Source organism: Manis pentadactyla, chromosome 12 (assembly GCF_030020395.1).
Source record: "Manis pentadactyla isolate mManPen7 chromosome 12, mManPen7.hap1, whole genome shotgun sequence".
Taxonomy (NCBI): Eukaryota; Metazoa; Chordata; class Mammalia; order Pholidota; family Manidae; genus Manis; species Manis pentadactyla.
In genome coordinates, this window is record NC_080030.1 from 107,517,159 (window position 1) to 107,540,067 (window position 22,909).

General features: G+C 47.3%; 1 protein-coding gene across 5 annotated transcripts in view; it reads left to right on the plus strand.

The window, feature by feature from the left end:
• SOBP (sine oculis binding protein homolog) overlaps positions 1–22,909 on the plus strand; it is a 148,480-nt gene that overhangs the window by 78,983 nt on the left and 46,588 nt on the right. For 2 of the 5 annotated variants that reach the window (XM_036902899.2, XM_036902901.2), the window contains one exon: positions 7,324–7,419. The exons of 2 other annotated variants lie outside the window; for them this stretch is intronic. In XM_036902899.2, the coding sequence (XP_036758794.2) occupies positions 7,324–7,419 (96 nt within the window). Of the gene's footprint in view, positions 1–7,323; positions 7,488–22,909 lie in introns of all 5 variants that reach the window. One more of the 5 variants, XM_057489464.1, reaches the window with a different exon arrangement.

Consider the following 22,909-nt stretch of genomic DNA (forward strand, 5'->3'; position numbering starts at 1 on the left):
TGGTGATCTCAGAGAACAGGAATAAAAGGACCACCTGAAAAGCCTAGATTAGGCCAATTATTCAAGCATTTTATGGGTGCCAGTGGCGGCGGAGTGGCACAGCCTGCCTTCTTCCCACTCCCAGAAGCCTGGGTGGCAAATGAACTGAACAGCAAGTGGAAAAGCCAAAGGGCAGCGGGCTGGCCCGCAAGGCGGTGGTCAAGGAGCCTGGAGAGCCCAGCCCGGGTCCAGGGCCCTGGGGTGATGAGAAGCAGCCTGGGATGTGCTGGCCGCGTGGCTTCAGCAAGAACAGAAAACACGGGGCCGCACGCCCCAGCTGCTGGGCTTTACCCGTGGGTGCTCTGAAAACACATCTTGCCAAACACACTGAGGTGCCCCGACGGAAAGCAGTGCAAAGTGAAGCCGAGAGGATCACCCGTCTCATAAGGGAAAACACAGGTTTCAAGACTGAAAAGCAGAAACGGGGATTTTCAGAACCACTTAGCGACGGCTCTGACTGTTCCGGACGCAGCTGCAATGTGCCGGGGTGAGCGTGATGTGCTTTAGCTCGTGGGGTGGCTGCATTTCAGGCTGACGCAGGGTCTGCTGCCAGAACTGTCATGCAACCCATTAGGGCCCCTGAGTGAGGGTGGCCATTCATCAGGCGCGGGATCAGCCCTGGAGCCTCAAGCCCGCAGCTCCCAGTGACTCTGACCAACATCGTTTAAGGAGATGCTCGTGGAGGCCATAAACACGATTCGATTCCCATTATCTCCATGTTGCGTATTTGTTACCGTTAGTCTTTGAAGACTCCAAATTGGATATTAAAAATTTATGACGTATATAAAGGTTTACATGGAGAGAGACAAGAGCTGCAGCAAATGAGTCCATGTCATCCGTCAGAGATGTGGGAGCTGTCAGAGGGGCCCGCGAGGCCCGGCCGGAGCCTCCCTGCTCGCCAGCGGAGGAGGACGGAGACTTAGGAGGACCCTCGTGGCCCACACGCTAAATGGGAATTTAAATACTTTTGTTAAAAGAACAAAATAAGACACCACCACTGCAGGAACCCCGTGGTCAATCGTGGGTGACAAGCTAGTGAACGGGAGGGCAGGGGATCCTGATGCAAAATCAGTTGCTACGTAAATTGAGCAGATGCCTGGGCCTGGAGACTGATGGTTCTGGATGCCTGGCCATCTCCAGGTGGGAGTCCCCTGTCCCAGAGAAAGCGCCCTGCCCGAGCTGAGTGCACACACAGTCCTGCCCCCGAGCCCTGCGACTCTGCAGTCTGACATTCAGTGGCTTGAATATTTGCATAGGAACAGCTCACAATACGGGGATCCACTGGTAGAGGTAAGCAGGTCAGAGTGGAGAAGAACAGAACACTTGTGCGCCTTGGGTTAAAGGAGAGCAAAGGGTTAGTGAATCCAGTCAACATATAGTTACAGGGTTGTTATCCAAAGCAGTCTGCTAAGCGTGGGGGCTGCATGCATTATGGGCCCTGCCCTCAAGCCGTTCCAGTCTGGAAGGGAAGGCAAGAGGGGTAAGAACTAAGATGAATCACACCAAGGAGGCCCAGACTGACTTGGGGTGCTGTGACTTGCTGAGATATCAGAAGCAGGGAGTAGGGCACCGGATTGATCCATCCAGGGGTGGACTTCGTGGGTGAGGACTTTTTAGGCAAAGAATGGACGTTAGACTGTCCTCTGTTAGGCCAAGGGTAGTCCAGGTGGGAGGAGAGAAGCATGCGGACAAAAGGATTATTGGCCGAAATCCAAACTGAATGCAAGACGTGCAGTGAGCCTGGACCCTCGTGTCTCAGCAGGGGGAGGGAGGGTGTGCGGCAGAGGTGTGTGGGAGAGGCAGTGCCAGTCCAGCTGTCAGGGGCAGAGGCCTGCTGAAACTCGGACATGGAGAGAGCTGAGGTTCAAGGGCAGCACACACACCTCGGGGGCCTGGAGTGCACAGCAGACTGTCAGTCACTAGGGTCAAAGGACAGGAGCCACTCATCTATTCATTCACTCAGTCACTCACTTCCCATTCATGGAACCCTTGTAATACGCCAGGCAGTAGATAAGGCTCTGGGGACTTGCAGCTGAATAGGACACGGCTTCTGCACCCAGCGACCTCAAAGGTCAGCAGGGAAGGCAGGTGCCCCGGTGGTCGCAGTGAAAGGCAGTGGGTGGAGAGGATGCAAACAGGGACAGAGGGCCACAGAACCCAGGTTAGGCCCAGCCCGGGAAGGTCTCCAGCGGCTTCCCAAGGGAGCTGCCGTCTGAACAAAGGCTTAGAAGATGCATAATAACTTTCCAGGAGAAGTGGCGTGGAGAGATGGGAATTTATAAAGTGGGATAAAGGACGGGAGTCCAGTCCGAAGGGAACTGGGCATTGTCATGAGAAGCTGGGCCACAGAGAAGAGGAAAACCGGGCAGTAATTCAAGCAGAAACAGAGCTTCTCTGCAGGCCTCCCTGGGTGACTCTAGCCCCAGGCCCACAACCGCTGAACTGCACCGAGGGGCAGAGAAACTGGGCTGATCTTCCTGTCAACTCACAGAGGTGTTCCCGGCCCACGGAAGGGCCTCAGGTGACGCTGCCGTTCATTCTGCCCTGAGCATCCTCAGCAGAATGTGTGTAGGTGAGAGACGGGGTATCAGAAAATGAAATTGCAGGAGTTTTCAGAAGGAGTGTCCCTATGCTTTTATCTTGAAATTTGAAAAAAAAAAGTCTGTTACTTCTGGTCCCAAAAATTGGCTATAAAATATGAATTTTTTTCTCTACAACTCATCCTCTACAAACTCACTCCCCCAACTTTGAGAGGCACTAGTTTTGCTGTTGCCAAGTCAGGCGACGGCCCCACACGTGAGAGCCGACGGGGGCTGCGCGGCCAGGGCCTCGGAGAGCGGCGTCTGGAGCCTGGGCCGGGCTCTCCCCAGCTCCGGCCCCCGGCAGAACCTTCTCCTGTTTCCGAAAGAAATTCTGAAGTGACGGAGACAGAGAGATGTAAAATCCCATGCAACACAGGGAGGTCCTGACTCCCCAGCCTAGTTCTCTTCCCATGAAAATGGAGACAGCATCAACCTTTACACCGAGTCAGAAACATCGCACTTTTGTGGGGGCTGTATTTAGAATGACCCACATTCTCTAAAGGAGTCCTCTAGAGGGGAAAAGGTGGTGATCTCGCTTGAATTTGCACGTGACACAAAGGCTTTGGCCCAAAGGGAGAGGTGAATTCTTTGAAAGAGAAACTTTGAAAATTAAAAGGGAATTAGTGGTGCTCACAGGAAAAGAGAGGTGGATATAATGTTTAAGCCAGAGGTTTTTTGAAGCAGAGAGGCATTTTGTCTGAGTTTCTCACATAATCTAGGATTTATTCAAATGGTAAACAATGGATGCATGACTGTCAGCAAGATGGGAAATCCCCTTGCAGGGTAGATGTTTATTTTCTTATTTTGTGGCAAGGAATGAAGGCGTCTTAGAATAATTGATAAAAAATGTACCTTTGGCCTTAGAATCACATCTGTAGTAAAATGTAAAACATGGCTTCCCATTTGCTTCTCCCCCCAGTTGGCACGAGTACCTAGTATATTAGTCAGAATAAGGCCGTTGGGAATGGCACTGAGAACACGGAGCGCGTTAGCTCATCGTGACGGGTCTTGACGTTCCTTCTGTCATCCCTGGTCACTCCAGAACAAAGTCAGACATCAACGCAGGTCTTCTGGCCCCAGTGGGTACCAGGAGCCGGCAGTGGGGTGGTCCTCCACAGGATGGCAATTAGGGAACGCATTGTCTGCAGGGAATTTAAGAACAATAATAAACCCGGCTGAAAGTCAGTCTGCTTCATGTCATTGCAAAGACTGGTGATTGAGAACATCTTTGGGACCCACACACTCCTCCCCCAGGGGGTCGTGGGCTCCCTCTGTTTACCCCCCTTATACACCGTTGTCTACCGCTCAAACGAGGCAGATGCAGGATAAGACGCTGGCTTCAACACAGAAGAGGCTACACAACACGCCAAGACCCCGTGCCTGTAGGGTAAGGAGGATGCTGTCGATGGCCACCGCCAAGCTGCTGAGGATGGTGACGGAGCTCGTGCCTCCAGACACGCCCTGTGCGCCAGGCGGTGGTGGGGCTGAAGCACATGGGGGAGAAGCCGGACAGCGCCTCGGCCCCAGGGAAGCTTGCAGTCGGGCACGATCTTGGGGGAGACAAAAGTCACCGCAGCCAGCGTAGGCTGCCCCTGGGTCAAGTCTGTGAGAGGGCCGATGGAGATGTGTGGCTCGGGCAGAGGTCCAGGAAGGCGTTTTTTGAAGACATGGCATAGTAGTTCTTCGAAGATGACTTGTGCCACCAGGAACTAAAAATAAATAATAAACAAAGAGGACTTTTGCCCACAGGCGGCTAGTCATGTCATCTCTTGAATCTTTAGAGTGAGACCACCTGGCCACTCCTTTCTCTGTCTTGTGTGGCCTGTGGACGTGGTCAGAGAGCCCTGTGCCCACTCCCAGGGGCCTCCTCTGGTGGCCCGCCTCCCGGCATGCTTCTTAGATCAGTGGTGCTGAGCCCCGCATACATAGTCCAGTCACCTGAGAGCTTTTTTAGAAAAACACCCATGTCCAGGCCCCACCCTGGCCCGATTAAATCAGAATCTTGGAAAGGTGGTGAAGAGGGGGGAGGACAGGCGCCAATATGTTAAAAAGAAAATCCCAGATGCTCCCACTTGGTCTGGTAATAGTGATTTACCATTTTATATTACAAAACGTCCGAAAGCAAAGGGAATTACTTTGGTGAGAGGCGTGTGAGTGCTCACGTGTGCACACACAGGCGGGCAGTGGCGCTGGGTCTCCCTGGGTGTCGAGTGCTTTCCATCCGTGTGGCGGGAGGGTGGAATTCCTGGGCGCTGGCATCAGGCTGAGGGTCCGGGGCAGAGCGTTCCAAGGGTCGTGGGGGCCGATGCAGAGGCAGAGACGGCTCAGCAAAGCAGCCCATTCCTGGCTCTCTCTTCACTTCCAGTCACCCCAACACCCCCTCCTTTCTCTGCTTTATTCAACCTCATAAATTATGAGGCTTTATATGAAATCTATAGCCCCTTGGAGGAAGCACATTCATATCTTGGATAATGGGATTTTTTTTTTTTTTGTCTTTTAAAAACATAAAAGCTTTGTGAGCACCTTACGTGTAAGTGGAATGAATGCATTTTTTGCCACTAACGTTGAAAGTATCCCCAGGCATCTGGTGTGTATGAATGTGTGTACATAGTACATACATAATAAACATTCCACCTTATGAATATTTATACACAAGATACATATATTGACTATAGACATGTATGTAAATAGTAGCCCTTGTCAACTATATGCAGAGTGTGTTTCCAAGCATACGTATCATAGTGCATCAGGAACAGAACAAACCTACCATCTAGTGAAGCATATTTGGCCGTGGCATTTCCCACAGAGCTGTTATGGAAGGGTCTAGTTACTGTCCGTGTATGGTGGGGATTTTCCATCACTCAAATGTTTGCTAAGCACCAGCTAAAAGTAAGGTACTCGGTGTGGCGGAGTAAGAAAGATGAGGGGGTGTGGTGCCTGCCTTCCGGAGATCGCACACGGGGCAGCCAGTTCCCTCTGGACGAGTCTAACGTTGCTGCTCCCATTGGCATCCTACGGCATTTTATTCATACACTCCGCTTGCAAACGGCTCCCACTTAAGGCTGTCGTAACTTAGCCCTTGATGCAGCTCCAGGCAGAACGGACGTGGTGGGAGGGAGCATCCGATCTGGTGCCTTGATGACTGTTGGACATGAACAACACGTACGCTGTTCTCCGTCACGTTCAGTCCAGTCCTGTAACTGTGCTCTGGTCTGGTTGGGGTGGGGAGAAGTCCCATAAAAAGGCACCAAATCCCAGAGACGTTCATAAATCCCCCAGATGAAACCAACCTCTTTCCCGGCACACTACATGACCCAGCCACCCCGGCCCGCCACACTCCACTCCCCAATCCCACCCCGTTCCCTCCCTGCAATAAGCAGCAGATGCCTTTATTAAAAAGCAACGGTACATTCTAAGAGGTACAAAACACAGATCTCTTTCTAAAACGACTATCGCCAGTCTAGCCAAGGAGCTCTGAGTGGTACTCTTTAGTGGGCAGATTTCTCTCCATTCAAGGAGAGACAGTCCCTAAGTACTGTCATCTCTGTGCCCCGGACGGAGGCTCATCATCTTCTCCCCCTCGATCCATATATCACAACAGGTAGTTCTCAGCTGTTCCCGGTGCCAGACAGGCGTTTGATCTAAAGAGAAGCAGACAGAAGTACCTGCTGCTTCCTGTGCGGCTCTCCCTGTGTTTCTCTCCTTTTTCCTACTTCACTTGGGCTTTTTAAAATCAGCTGGCAGGGAGCCAGGAGCTCATCATTTTAATGCAGTGCAAAATGGGATATGCATAATGATATGCAAGCCGTATGTGAGGGAAACAGCTCAGCTGCGGATTTCAGGAGGCCAGGAAAGAGCACGCAGTCAGGGCCAGGAGGAGAGGGGAGCAGAGCCGAGAGCAAGTGTCCCCCAAGCGAGTGGTTTCGTGAGTGCGCTGCAGACACACCTCCTTTCACCCACCTCTTCCTTCTCTCCAACTCCACACCGGAAACCCGCTGGGGCTTAGACGGAGAGGACTGGATGCAAGCGGGATTGCTAATGGGTTCTGTTAATGTCTCCATTTAAACCTCAGCTTTCTTAATTAACAGTGTAGATCAAAACAACCAGTAACTTTTAATGCAGCTTCTTAATTTAATCTTTATTGTTTTTACTGCATTTGATTGAAGAGTCCATTGTTCTTGCTAGATCATTGCACCTTTCAGATCTTTATTTAAAAATCAAGGGGAATCAGTTTATCTTTAATAGTATTACAATGCAAAATATAACTATGCGAATTGCTTTTCTTATGGCCTTGCTATTCGAATTTTTTTTCTAAAGTGCAATATCTAGAGATTGCTTAAGCATGCCAAAAAGTTTAAACACGTATGTATGTCATATAATCCTAAATGAGCGGCCAGAGTCCCTGGAAGACTAAAGTGGTGGTGATTTCCAACCAAATGATTTGATGTTGGTTTGCTTCGTTTCATTTCAAATATTACACCACAATGAATGTGCGTGTTCAAACTAAACGGTGTAAAGAAAAGTAAATCCCAAATTTTGATAGCTAAAAGGCGTACTGCGTATTTAAACAAACTTCTTAAGAATGTTGTTATTTCTGGGTTCCCGTTTGTTGAATGATCTGAGCTGTTATGCTTTTAGCTTTTTTTTTTTTTTCCTTCCATTATTTGTAAGTCCCTAAATAGGCCATTATATTTCCCTTCAGGCTAGAGATGAAGATGGACATGCTGAAAATTTCCCCCAGCAGCACTATGCTAAGGAAACTCCAAGGCTTGCCTTCAAGAATAACTGCGAACTACTTGTAAGAATCACACACTTACAACAAGTCTAGAATGTGACTTTAGCACAGTGAAAACCGTTTTTGAAAGGGTTTGTTCATTATTACCTAATTTATGCAGTATTATAGTTGTTCTGTATAGAGTTCTAAATGCTAATTCTGATATCACTGAATATTAATTATAAGATCTCAAATTGTGTGCACATCTTTTGTATCTGCTTGTAGAGCTTGGGTGGCCCTATCTTTCTGAGCTTGTATTGCACAGTAGGTTATAAGCAACCCTTTGGAGAATGGTTCGTAGAGTGCAAAATACAGAGCGAGACAGTTGGTATACGTAGCTTGGAAAAAAAACACGCTGCCACCCTCGCCCTTCCTCCTGCTTCCCATCGTACACTATTTTAGGAGACAACATGGTAATATTTTGTTCTGCTAGGAAAGATAGCCGAGCTGACACACAGTACTCCCTGTGGAATTCAAGTATTCCTATACTCTTGCCAGACTCAATCAGGCACTGTCGTCTTTCCTACGTAGAAGTCAGAGCAGCGACAGGATGCGGGGATGTTTACAAGTCGTGAGAGAGAGGATATCAGCTGTGACAGGGACTCTGTCCCAGCACAGGGTTAATTTGCTGTTCATTTTAGCATTTACAGTGAGACAAGATGAATGCCTATTATATTTCTATTGCATGAGTCTGTTGGGACCTAATGTTCTTGACTGGCTCTTGAAAATGAACGCTGCACAATGCATTTTGTTTACCTAAAGTAAACAGAGAATGAATTGTCGTTTATTTGGTGATTCAAATGGTGCTTTTGAAAATGAAGCTTTTTGAGGGATCTAGCTATGTTGTACCTAAATGTTCTTTTCTTTTCAATTGCATTAAAGCAGAACGTTTGCTCCAACTAAATGAAAGCACTGCAAGGGAATGAGGATGCTCAGTTGTGACATTTTGAGGTAGTGTCATTTGTGTTTCGTTTTTTGGCTGAACTCAGCCCAGCGCTGCCAGGTCTTCGCATTAGGAAATCCCACATGTGACAGTCTTTGGACTTAGCTCTGATACCAACTGTGCATTCAACACAAAGTGTCCAAAGAGCAGGAGAGGAGAGAAAAATATGGCTCTCACCATGCCAGCCGCAGTAGCTGGATGTTGGCAGCGAGAACCCCTGCCCCTGCTCCGCAGCCTGCCTGGGCACAAGGACGCTACTCATTCCGTGTGTGCAGTCCCTTAACCAACCGATCCACAGGCACATTTGTTGCTTATAAATGCAGTATTTTTTCTGCAAGTTTAGCTCACCTTATATTTTATCACAGGCCTGCTGGCATCACCTGTTTTGGAGAAACCCTTTTCATTCGTTGACTCCCTGACTGCGGTTCCCCAGTGAAGCCCAGAGGAGCCGTTTGTGCTATGTTTTGGTATCAGCATGCTTTCGGGAGTAGTTTGTTTCTTTTTAGAGAAATTGTTAGAAGTACTATGTCATATACTATGTCATATCTGATTTTTTTTGCCATTTATTAGAAAAATGAATATCGAGTCCTGGGTGTGGTCAGTTTATACTGGAGGAAATAAAACATATATGTGGACCTCTTTTCCAGCTATTTTTAGAGAAAATAGCTGTTTTGGCCCTGCTGTCCTCCAGCACACTATTGTGTCGGCGGTAGTGGGGAGGGACTGGTACGGCCTTTGTCCTCTGGTCTGTTAGAGATGTCTCGTTTCGGCTAGCATACTTTCTTGTGATAAAAGAAAAAGGAGGATAAAGGGGAAAACCCAACGAAGCTTATTTCTCCAAGGAGAAATTTAATTTTCTTCAGCAGCAAGAGAAGCAGTGGTGTTTGGCTAGTTATGAAGCCCTGAGAAGTTATGCTTCCATATGTAAGAGATTTGTTTGTTCTTAAGAGAGAAATAGGACGCCCTTGGAGTTTTGTTAGCACAGCTTAGAGCACATTTTTAGACTCCATGCGAGAAGATTGCAAGTTCCACTCCACGGTGCTTTCTTAGCCTAAGAGCCTTCTTGCATGGAAGAGCAGAGGTGGGCCTACAGTGGGAGAGGCCAGTGGAGGACGCCCATGGCTCTGGAGAGAAGGTACGGAGGGTGCAGGCTGCTTGCAGGCTCCCCAGTGATGAGGACACATGGCTGGAAGGCCGGCTCCCTGGGCCACAGGTGCCAACAGAGCGCCCTGGCCAGATGGACAGGACATTGCCCCTGACCATCTTACTGACTGCTGCTGGTCTCTGCCTTCCCCGCACACCCCTAGCCTCTGCTTCTTGAAAAAGGGAGACAATGAAGTAACCTAAATGAAAGCGAAATAAAATTGATGCCTGGGATACACAGTGTGTGTGATCAGAAGGCAGCGACGGAGGAAAAGCACTGGCTCATAGAAAGCTCTGCTCTGCACCTGGTGATTTCCTGTAGGGCATTGATTTTTCTACTTAAATCCCAAACTGCGATATGTGCCTTCGCACTTAATGTACAACACAGATGACTAGATATTTCGCCTGGTGGCCAAGATTCTCTGGTTGGTGGTTGTGCCATAGCTTCCTTATGCTTTTTATTAATTTTGAGCTTGCAAGGCTGTCACGATGAGTGGCATTAGATAAAGCGGGAGTGCTGTTTGATAAATCCCAGGTCGGTGTGGCCCCACCTACTCTCCATAGGTAGGAGCTTACACACACACACACACACACACACACACACACACACACACACACCAGCATGTTTTCTGAATATATCTAAATTTATAACCAGGGCAAATGGCTTTCCACAAAAGAAACTGTAGAAGTTCGTATCCCGTGAACACTATGGCAACATGGCTTATGAAGCCCAGAAGAAGGAGCATCTAGAGCCAGCCGTGGGGACCAGCCTTTGCCCCAAATCCCAGCTGGTCCCCTTGCCGTGACTGCCTTTCTTTTGGGACTAGAAGTCCTTTCATTTCCTCTATTAAGATGCTCACGTGGATGGTGGGAGCTGGATTAAGAGACAGACGGAGAGGAGGCCCTTCACGTATCATGAGCCCATCCCCTCTCCTGGGCCAGTCCCTTCTCAGTCTTGAAAGCCAGCTGGGAGAAGACCTTGCAGAAATAGAGCCTAAGGTGGGTGCTGGCAGGGAGCACGGCTGTAGCTAGAAGAGGAACGTTGAGAGGTTCGGGGGAAAGAATTGAAGGCAATTGAGCCTATGCACCCCTATATTTTTAGGGCCACAGAGAGCATAGTTGCATTCAGGAGAAGGTCAGGATACAGTCCAAGAACAGCAGCAGTGATGCGGTGGTGTTAGGTTGGGAAGAAAGCAGGGTTGGGAGTCTGACAGGGGAGAAAAGGGGAAGGGGATTCGGGACAAGGGGCTCAGCCTGTCTCCCCAATCCCGACTCCCGGGTCCCCACCTACGTGGAGTCAGACTCCCTCTGGCTCTTCTGCCGGCTGCGAGGGATGCGGCTCGGCGAGCGAGGGGAGGGAGCCCGCAGCTGGGAGGCTACGTAAAAACAGGACCGGGACAAAGTCTCCTTGGTCACTCACAAGGCCAGAGGAGGGAGAAGACAGAAACTTCTAGTTTTATGCCTTGTGAACAAGACGGTGCGGGGGAGATGCTCAGGCAGTTCTGGCTGATTCGTGCACCTCGTTCCCTTGTGGAGGCAGGCAGGTGGGTGACAGACACTGGGCACAGTCCCTAGGATGCCCCTTAGAGTGCTCCGAATTAACAGCGTCCAATTAACAAGACATTGTCGAGCTCCTTCTGTGTACGAGGCATTGAACTAGACAGTGTGTGGGGAGACACAAAAAAGAAAAAGACACAGAAGGTGCTTAAAATTCAGTAGGAAGGACAGGCATGTACAGCATTGTACCTACCAGGATCGCGGGCACACAGGCCTTCCCGAAAGTCAGAATTCTGCCTCTGCTGGGCTTTAATTCACACGGCCTCACTCTGGTGGGACAGCTGAGGATCATAGGCACAAAGGCTGAGAATGTATGACGGCACAGCTGGTTTCACCCCTCAGACCTCCCTGAACTCCAGATCTTCTGTAAAGTGTGATGATAAAAGGTAATAACCTCAGAAGACACTGTAAGCATTGTAAAAGTGGTGACATAGTTCAAGGGTCTGTTATATAGCAACACTCTGGCCACGGTCGCTGCTGCTGTTGGGATGCTTCCTATTCTCAGGGTTGCTATGCGTACACAGGGAGCTGTGCCCCAGGAGAGTACCAGCCAAGTTCGGGGGCACAAACGAGGGAGAGGTGATTCCTTGCGCTCTGGCTAGAGGGTAACAAAGCAGGATACCTTTGAGCAAGGTCTCCCGTGGGTGGGATTTTGGCAGTCGGAGCTGGGGTGGAAGGGAAGGGGGCATTCTAGGCACAGGCAAGGCAGGCAGGTGGGGAAGTCCAGGCCTGGGGGCCCACACCCCAGTTGGCATCTCAGTTGTCCAGGGTGTGGAGTACTTGAGGGATCAAGGGTGAGCTGGCAGGCCAGCCCATTTGCAGAGATCTCGGTAACTGAGACCTAATGAGTCCAAACGGTAGTGGTACCACTTTGTGGAAATTCCTAGCACTTCTGTGGATTACAAAGAGTTACAGAAAATTTCTAACATAGACAGAAGTAGAGGAGGGAGAGTATATAAAGATGCCCCTGTTCCCATCCCCCCCACTTCAATAATCATCAACTACATGTCTGGCTTCATCCATCCTTTTACCCCCACCCTGCCCTCTATTCTGCTGGAGGACTGGGAGGCAAATAGGCTTTTCTGTTTTTTTGTAAAGACGTCAGCTAAGTAATTCTCTGACTAGGAAGAATCCACTGACACCGATTAAACTGGGAACTGGAGCGTCAGGAGGAAGTACACATAAAGCAAAAGACTCTCGGCCAAGCAGCTCTCCCCTCCTGCTCGGCACAGCCCTGGGAGGCTGGACAGGCAAATCCCGTCCAGAAAGTCCTTACAGTGAGAAACACACCACAGTGCCGGGGATGACTCGACTCGCCATCACGCCCAGGCCGCTGTTCTAAGTGTAGTTATTTAAACACGACATTAGATCTCTTTGCAACCCAGCCCAGGGCACGCTGGTCTCATCACGGCGGTGAGGGGCACTTCTGGGATCGCCGTCACATATTAGCTATTGCTAGGACTTCCCTATTAGATCCCATAGACTTCATGAGGTCCCCTGGAAGGGGACAGGAAGCACCACCTTTCACTTGACACTTAATAGACTTTTCAACACAGGTGTGATTACCCAGAGACTCTCCCTGTACTAGGTTGGCGTAACGGAAGTCCCGACTCGTGCCGCACTCAAGTTGAATTTACAGCTCCTTTAATGTAGCTGCGGAGAAGCACAAGCACTGGGAGTTAAAACTCACGGTGACACTCCTGGACTCCCGTCACATCACATGAGATGGCCTATGACACATGCATATATAGTGCGAGGTGCACCAGCATCCTCACGTAGCCATTGTGGAAGCTCCCCAAGTGGAAAACAAACCCCTGGGACGGGTTGCTGTCTAGAGAGAGGCACCCCCCCACACCATGTGCCCCACCTCCCCTCCAGATCCCTTGGGTCTGGGCTGGTCCTGTGCTCCTCGTTGTTGAACTATGTTTCAGACCAAGAGAACTTTGTAGAAAGGGAAGGATCATTTTAGACGAAGCCAGGGGCCGCTCCAGAGGAGGCGGTACGGTTAAGCCCACCAGCAGGGCCGTCTAGACCTGAGTGTGGCCAGGAGCGGGTTCTGCAGGAGGCGTCCGTTTGCGGGCGCAGCCCTGTCTCCCCTGCATGGTCCCTCCCGCTCTCCACCTGCAGCCTCTTAGCTCACGTTGCCACCTTGATCTCATGGTTCAGAGCCTTTTTCTTTTGCACAAAGACTCTCTGTGCCGCAGTAGACCATCTCCCTTCACCTCCTATCTATGCAAACCCTATTTTAATTCTTTCTTTTTTGTTACTTTATTTGGGAGACGAGGCATCAGGGGAGGGCTAGAGTTCCCCAGCCTCTGCCCTGGTATGACAACTTTGCATAAGGTTATGACCCTTGATTTGATTGGAGACCCTTGCTCCCCAACAAGCTCCCTTTTCCTAGGCATGGAGAGCTTAGCCTTTCTAGTTTCAGGACCTTTCGCACCAAAAAGCCAGAGGCATAGCGGTTTGGTCTGCATGCTGGTTTCTCACACAGGGCATCACAGTGGTTCTTAGAGCCGGGGAGAGAGTCCGAGGACCCTGTGTTCCCCCAGGGAGACACTGTGGTGAGGTGGATAAGAGTGGGCGCCCCAAAGGCAGGACGGCCTGGAGAAGACAAGTAGTGACTCTGTAGTGTCTTACTCCGCTGATGGACAGTGACTGCCTTGGGGTGGGGGCGGGAACTTGATAATACGGGTGAATGTTGAAACCACAATGTTGCTCATGTGAACCCTTTATAAGATTGTGTATCAGTGATTCCTTAATTAAAAAGAAAAAAGAGTGACAGCCCCAAGCCCTGCTCGGCAGACATGCCAACTCTGCACCCTGGACAAGTCCCTTGCCTGCCCTGAGCCTCAGTGTCTTCATCAATAAAATGAGGATAAACACAGTGCCTCCTGTATAGGGCCGCTGGGGAGGAGGTGGGGTCATATAGTGAAGTAGTCAGCGTGCCTGGCACACAGGAAAAGTTCAGTAAGTGGTAGCCTCACCACTAATAAAATAGAGCTAGAAGGTGGCATTGATTTAAACAAAGCCTTCAGGCAGGTGCTGGGAGTTTTACTCTCTACTAAAGTCTCTTCCCAGCTGGTTTGGACAGAAGCCCATATGTAATTTAGGACAAGGGACTTCAGAGAAACCCTTGAACATCCACCCACTTGTCTGCTTACGCTGAGGGTGCCAGAGAGCCTGCTGGCTGCCCAGCAGATGCTGCTGATCTGTGAGGAACTCAATATTGGTTACTTTTTCATAGAAGACAGAACTTCCAAGAAATAGCGTGGTGGGGTAACGCAGCACTTGGGCTCTTGCCCAGACTGGTTCAGGTTCAGGAGGCTCCCCAACTCCACCCACTGGCTGTGTGACCTTGGGCAAGCCTCTGAACCTCTCTGTGTCTATTTCCTTGTCTATAAATGAGGGCAACAGACATCCCCTGTCAGTGAGGCATCAATGGATGGATACCCCTAGGGTGCTTAGAACTGTATTTGGCACCCAGTTGGTACTCAGTCAGTATTGTTGATTCTAATTCTGATTATTTCTTCTGAAGTTGCTTACTTTAAAGCCCACCGTAGAATACAGCTTGGCCGAATTGTCTAGCAATAGATTATCTGAAAATCTTGAATATGCACATATCCATGCAAAAGCCAAAACATTTCCTTGTGAACAATGACAGGGACAAGATACATCATGCAGGTAATTCTTAGAGCTAAGCTTTTTAAATATATATACATATAACTCTTAAGAAAACTCTCTACATGATTCAATACCCCTTCACCTTGCCCTACCATTTAATAGTAAAATTGTCAGTCTCACAAATACGCAACTAAGAAAATAAGTGCAAAGCAAAAGAAAAGTATAATTTATACCTGGAAACATCTGCAGAGTGAACAGATGTGTTTCTGACCAGCCTGTGAGGGATCAGTCAGGGGAGGAGACAAGAAACCATCATTGTGGGGGGACCTTAACGTGCCAGCACTGTGCTGGGTCTCTACAGACTCATTTTTAGACCCTTTATTCCCTATAACTTTGCTAAGTAGTTATTGTTCTTTCCATTTCACAGATGGGGAAATTGAAATTCAGAGATGTTACATTTCTTGCCCTGGGGGATGATAGGGGGCCCAGGGAGCAGGCCGGAGCCGAGGCTTGACCCATATTTCTCCACCCGTGCTCAGGCCAACATAGACCGCTGCCTTCTTGGGGTCCAACCCATCCTCCCATCCCAGGGCTGGAGAAGGGGCTTAACCTGTGTTTGAGAGTTGAAGGACTTGGATTAATTCAGGACGACTCTTTCTAGCTTCTTTATAGTAACAATTCTTTGGTAGAATCCTGAAGCTAGGAAGGACATCTATGAGGATGTCAGGAAGGGGAATTTATTCAGAAAGGCACGTAATGTTTGAGAATTCCTAATGCATAGTAATTGTGGGAAAAGGAACAAAAGTATATGTTTTTTAATTTGGAAAAAATATAGGAAATGTATTTTTCAATGTGATGTGAGCATTTGAGAGCATTTTTAAAAATCTGACAAGTAGGGCAAGTCCTAGGTCTTCTTTTGATGATTTTGATTCTTATTATGATCATATGGCCATTGAAAAAAGAACTCGACCTCTTTTGGTTTGGACAGTTGGGTTCCTTGGAGTGAAGTGGTCTGTTTCCTTCAAAACTTCTTGCCATCAATCAGCATCCTGGAATAAGGTGTCAGTCACATTCCCCCTCATCAGTTTAACTGCAAGAACTGAACAGTTACCTAAAATTCCAGAGAGAGTTTGCCTCTGATGGCTTCACCTTCTAGGTCATATATCAAGCAAACTAGAAAATCTGGTAAGATATCAGTTATCAATATGAAAGTGTACAGGTGACCGGCCAGACTAATGTTAATCATATTCGGTCGTGTGTTTGCCTATGGCTGGAGTAAACTGATGGAAGTCTCTTGGGAGACAGAGGGGAAGGGTGTAAAGAATATTCAGAGTTGAGAAGGATGACCTATGTATATTAACAATAAGGGAGGCAAGGAATTGGAGATGGGGATATGGGGGTGACAGGGATCTGGTGAGAGGGGATTTTAAAAGGCAAGAAGGAAGATAAAAGCCCAGGATGAAGCTGAAAATGAGCAGATTCAGGCAAACAAGAGTCTTTAAAACAATGTGTTTTCTCACTGCCTCTGGCCTGAAGAGTCTTCGCCAATGGTATTTTTCATACCCGTCCTGGTGTTCGGGTCTGAGGCATCAGGCCTCCCAGGCAGGCTCCCTTCCCAGCACCTCCTCCTCCCGCACGGCCGCGGACCCCCAGGACTTGAGGCGTCCTCTTTAATTCCTAATGAGGCTCCGTTGGCTGCGAGCTCTGTGGCAGGAGCCTTGTCTTTCCCGCTGCGTTCCCCCGAGAACCATGCTTGTTCATGCCCTATTCCATGGATTCTTAGATGCACCCCACCCCTAACATTTTAGCATATCAGAAATGGGATTGCATATTACAATGGATGACCTGTCCATCTTCAGCTGCCAGTGTTTCTCCTAGTGGTATAAAATAACGGCTTCTTAACAGTCAATGGTGCTCTGATTCAATGAACTGTGAAGGTAGCTCAGTGACGATCTGGTGAGCGAACGCATGCGATGACGTGTGCCGCTGGTTCTAGCTCGGGAGCACACGAGGTGCCCCAGGCTGGTTCTGGGCTGTGCGCTGGTCACTGACAAGGTGGACGCAGGGCTGGCCTGTTGCTGCTGTGGCTGAGCATTTTCCTGCGGCATACTCTCCCTTTAGTAAAGCCAATAGATAGCTTTGTTCATTCTTTCAAATGTTGAGCCAGTGAATATTGAGCCAGTGAAGACACACCCCAGAAACCCCTCAGTCAGCCAGGTTTAAAATGATAAGCAGTGCTTTTGCCCTAATTATCCAGAAAATTGCTTAATATTCTACTTTGGATCCCATAGCCATCAATATTTCTCTTGAAAAGTCATGAAGACACATTGGTGGAGAAGCAATGATCTCTTTCTCTCCCTCCGTAGTACAAGCTGTAGATTTCTTTAAGATAAAGTCTGCCTTTTATAGATTAGGATCCCCTTATCCATCAGCATCACCCCTACATCATCCCTTAGAGAGTTTCCCACCTACAGAAGAATGCCTTGTCTATGCTTCCCATTTTATAATCCACCTTCAGGATATCAGCGTGCACAGGTGAAGGTGCACCCCAAACGCAATTATGTGAAATACTCCACTGTTGTTAACATGTTCAGATCTCAATGCATTGGTTTCCCTGCAATGAAAACTTTGAATCTGATTCTGATATTGCATCAGGATTGTCACACACTCCTTTGTGTGAACAGGGACCAAAGAACCGCATCGCTTTCCATTGTCAAAGCCCGCGGTGGGGAGGGAGACCACGTTTCAGTGCTGAGCATGTGGCCAGAGAAGGGCTTCAGCAAAGCAGCCACATTATTAAGATGTGTGAAACCCTCTCAGGGCCTCCATCCTATTGCCCTTCCAGTCAGCAGTGCCTTTTACTTCTGAATTGTCTGATAAATATGGAAGGACACTCCCAGAGAACTAAACACCATTTTTGGCTTAGAGAAATGTCTATGTATTTTCCAGGTAGCTTGAATTTTTTAAATATGCAACAGTGTTGCATACATACACATATATAACACGTATGAAGGCAAATTTATATATTCTATGTGGAAACGTGGATATGTATGTAAAGGAAAATGAAAATCAGCGTTAGCATCACGCAAGTGCTCGTTGGCCTGCAGCAGTGAACCCATCGCTATCATTGATGCAGTCTTTTTCTATATTCACTTGATGTTTACATATGAGTACATAAAAATAAATAACATGGAAAAGTAAAGTTGTAATGAAATTTTTATTTTCACTTTTCCTTATCATTTTGATTTTTAAACAATGTTCTGACTGTCATCAAAACAGCCAGGTTGAAAATTGAGCTGCATCAATAGAGACACTCAGTTTTGATAATTCAAACCAAAAAGACCTTTTCTTGAGGGATATAGTCTCCCTGTTTTATTTGATCTGAATTGTTTCTTATACCTCTAATGTATTATTTTGTGTGAAGGCAATGTCTCTAATGCAACATAATGTCTACAAAGATTTAAAGCTTTTTAAAAAATCTGGATATTTGGTGTCACAGACACATCTCAGGAAGTGGAATTAGTATGCGAGTCGGTGGTTATGGGGTATGTGTGTCACCCAGACTTTGAAGACATTAGTCTTTCAGAGAGTCATGGGCAAAGTATAAAATGTGGATCCTTTCCAAAGGAGTCTACAAATAAACTGTGCTTGTATGAACAGTGAACTTCCAGTGTGTAGTCAGGTACCAGATGGGCTGGTCGGTGACCAGAGGCTAGAAATATGCATTAAAGAATTACATGTGCATTAAGGAAGTAAAGGGTCTTTGACTGGGATGATGTAGTGGGCTGGGGTCCTCAGGAAGAGCTCCTCAGAGATGGTGGGGCCAGAGCTGGTCCCTCGAGGGCAGGGGGGGACACCAGGGTATCCCAGAGAAAGAGAAGGCTCCGTGTGAAGGACGGAAGGGAGGTGAGCAGTGAGTGTGGGAAGCTGCCCGGATCAGCATCCTTTTGTGAGCAGAGGTTAGAACAGAGCTAACTCGGCAGGTTGTGGGCAGATAATAAAAACAGGAAGAGCGAGGCAGCTAAGCTCACATCCACTGTGTTAGGCTGTGGAGTCCGCATTGGGTACCTGAGCCCGGGAGGACTGTTAGCAAAGCAGGGCCTTCACAGGTTGGAGGATGGGCGCAGAGAGACTTCTAGAAGGTGATCAGAACAGTCCCGGTGCACTGCGGTGAGGACAAAGGCTTCTCACGGCTCAAAGGCAAGGGAGGCCAAATGATGCCTGGAATACTGGTCATCAAGTTCTTAGGACCATGTTAGTAGACATAACTGGCAACGATTGCATCTCAAGCCGATTTCTTTATAAATTGAGATTTTGGATAACAGTCTTAATGAAGTAAGTAGCTTGGTGTGTCCAGTGGGCAAAACAAGATCAAAGTTCAGGAAACCAAAGTTTAAAATATTTGTGAGCCACATGATTCAGGGACCAATATGATTTGAACCGTAAAAAGACAAGCTAGGGAAAAGAATGGTTCCTCAATTTGGATTTTATAGAGAGGGAAAGAGCCTCCAAGAACAAGGATGGGGTGACCCCTCCCTCAGAGAACAGCACGGGGGCAGGACGGGGCACGCGCCCCAGAACCGCCCGCACTCGGTCCACTTCCCGGCTGTGTGGTCACTAGCTCCGTGGTCTCGGGAAGGTCAGTGTCTGCATCTACCCAACAGGAATAATAGTTATGTACACCATCCAGGGTTGCTGTAAAATCTAGATGAGATGGTACATTGAAGGTGCTTGGCATATAATAAGCACTCAATGAAAGGTAACTAAGAAGGGGACTAAAATCCCTCTGTTATACTCAGCTTTTAAGAGAAAAGAAGGAAATGCCACTAAATAAAACTCACGTGAGTATTCAGAATCCTTGTCTCTTTTTTAAATGAAGAGAAAATCTGACGATGCATAGCTTTTGGTTAAACAGATTAGCTTCCCCTTTTCACCTTCATGTGTATAGGATTCTGGAAGAACTGGCATTTCAGTAAAGACCCTAAAGATTTCAAGATCTTTTCAAGATCTTCATCAAAGAAAAAAAGTCTTATTGAATATACTGTGTTTATTAAGACAGAACATCAGACTAATATAAAATGACTTGGGTTGGGGGAGGAGTCACCCAAAAGGGTTTGCTAGTTACTCCCCCAAACTGAATTTTTTATCAGCCCATGTTCCTCAATTATTCTAATTATCTGACTATGTAAAATTCCACCTTTCTTCTGAACGTCAATGGCATCATTGCTTCTTTGGCCAAATTCTTTGTTCATATGCTGACATGTTTAGAATGTCTCAGTTTGGCACTTAATTAATAACTTGATAAATCAGTTTTCCTTTGGTCTGACTTAGCTGTCTGGAATATATTCAGGCCTTGATACAGTTATAAAAATGAAAAACAAAGAAACAAAAACCTAGAATGATGTAAACAAAATGTCATTTACTGATGGTGATAAAGCTGGAGAGTATTTCCCTTGGTTAGAACTCGTTGAAATAGTTGGGCTGCCCCTACACAGATTATCAAGGTCATGTTCAGATTAAAATGAGCTGTGTAGCAATTGCCAATCCCTGCAGAAAAGCATGCAAACAGAAATTGAGACCTAACGCCCTGATTTTTTTCTTCTGAGCCTAATATACCTGTTTAGTCTGATTTCGTTTTAGCTTTAGTTATGCTTTCTAAAATTACAATGTATGTGAGGATTGGAATTTTTTTCCTCTGAATTAGGGTACCCGTCAAATGCTTCTCTCTCCTCCTGCAGGGAGTGGTGAGGCACAGAGCACCCTGCTCTCTCTGTGTCTAATCAGTCTGCAGTGGAGATGCCTCTCACAGGACCCACCAGGGGCCTGGTGCCTCCTGGGACCAGGTAGCTCTGGAGCCTTGCATCTGCTAGACTGGTGCTCACGTTACCAAACTGTTAGCCCCAGCAAACAATGAACGTGCAGCCATTTCTTTTTAGGTTGTGAAACTAAGCATCCAACATTATTTTTAGATTTGGAAGTACGAGTTTTTAAAAAAACATGGGATTGAATCTACTGGGTTTTTTTTTCAAAATGACCACAATTCATGGGTTTACATTTTTAATTTCCTATTTGCAAGAAAGAAATGACAGGATGCTGGTGGTGAGAGCAGAAGCCTGAGAACAGATGAACGTCCGTTTAGGAGTCAGTTCTTCATCTCAGCTATCATCACCATCTCTTCGGCTTATGCTGGCCACGTATTAACATGTCTCACCTTAACTGTTTCGTAAAATTAAATGGAGAACTTCATGCAAGTGCCACACACTATCCATGCTTTCCCCGCATCATCGATTCCTTCTGTCCTCCAGTCAGCAAGCTTATACTGAGTGCCTGCTACCACCGTCTTGGGTGGGTACGAGATGGACTACATTTTTGCAGAATATCCACCCCTAGCTTTGTAAGATCTTCATTCATTTATTTTATATATGCACTATATAGAAGATACAGAGATGTAAGATCATCTTAACAAGGGCTTTGAGTAGGTGCTCAAGAAATACTTATTGTAGGCATGCATGGCTAAACCACACGGGCGTGGCACCCCGATGGCACCTCTGCACAGCCAGCTCAGACGCCAAGGGCTCGCCTGTGTCCAGGGAATTGTCGGGAATGTCTGGAATGTGGCCGCGCGGGCTGAGCTGAGCTCCTCTCCAGCACTTCTCTGAGTGGTCCCGTTTCTTGGGCAGGACGGATAGTGGCAGAAGGTGTAGGAGCCACTTGCGGGCTCAGAGAGCTCTGTGGGGCCCCTCCCTAAACTGCGGTGTATCTCATTCGCTCCCTCGACCCCCCACCCAGGTTTGTTCCCCAGATGAGAGAACAGGGCCTGGAAAGCATTTTCTCCAAATTGCCTTCAACTCCCCATATTCCATGTTTGTCTGAATCGAGCTGCTAGAGAAGGTACCAAATGTAGTACTCAAGACGGAGTTAAAAATATCATGTACTTTTTCCATTCTTTTTTGACTTTTTAGATTAAGATTTTAAATGAAGAATTTGGAAACAGTACTACCTTCCTAGGTGTAAGCGACACGCTCAGTGTCTGGCTGGTCTAGGATAGCAAGCATCTCACTCCATCTCTTTCTCTGTTTCTCTGTCTCTCTCATGATTTTCACACAGAATGTCAGTGGGTCCGAGATGCAGTTCTCAATAGAATACTCGTCCTGCCAAACTGGCCCCATAGAATTGTCATACGTCCTTTTGAAATAGAACTAGGCAAAGTCTTGAATTTTATTAGAGAATTTAATACCAATAATTACTAAAAATTTAATGAATTTCACTACTGACTTAATTGCTTTTGAGTAGTTCCATTTACCTTATTAAAGAGAAGCAAGGACATATTCATTTAATGAGCAGCAGAAGTCTTGCCCTCACATCTGCCTACATTCTCTTTCCAATTAATCAATTAGAGTCTGATCGTGTGATATTACACATTAAGAAAGTTATTGGCTATCTCAGCATGCCTGTCTCGGAGGGCTCGTGAACACACTAATACAACACACCTGTGATGACCTGCGTTCCACTCTGCAAATCACACTCATTTCCCTCTCTCTCTGCTAAATTAAGATGAAAGCAGGTCCCATTAAGTCTTTGGGTCACATCTAGTCAGTGGGATAGGGAGAGAGAACTGGGAAAGAGGGACTGAAAGAAAAGCAAAAATGGAAGAAGACTTTATCTGCAAGTAGAAGTCATCTGCCTTTTGAAATGAGCTTCCTGAGACCTGGCCCTTGGGAGCAATCGCAGTGTCCCGGGGGAGCAGGGGTCGTCCATCTGAACTGTGCCCACCGGATCGCACCGACTACCTGAGAAAATCAGGCCAGCGTTATTTGGACTCAAAGCTTCCTTCAGTCTCCTGACGAGACAAATAGGGAAACAGGAAAACCTTTTGAAATCACATTCAGGCAAATTTCTTGGCTCGTTTCAAATCAAACCAGAGTGTGGAACTGACCATGTGCAGGAGCGCTAAGCCTCTGCATAGCAACTAAGCTGCATCAAAAAAAAAAAGAAAAAAGAAACAAAGAAACAAAGAAACAAAGAAAAAGAACCCACTAAATAATGCAACACAAAGAGCAAATTTTACTATGCTGACGGCTAAAAGGCTCTGGTTAAGTGAAGGGCCTGTCCCTGTATGTCCTGATTTATGCTAAATCTGTAAAACTCAACAAGAACCTCTTATTCCAAATTATATAGTCAGAGACATTCTAAATGCCAAAAGTAACCAAGTGATTTTAAGCAAAATGCCCTGTTAAAATAAGTTTT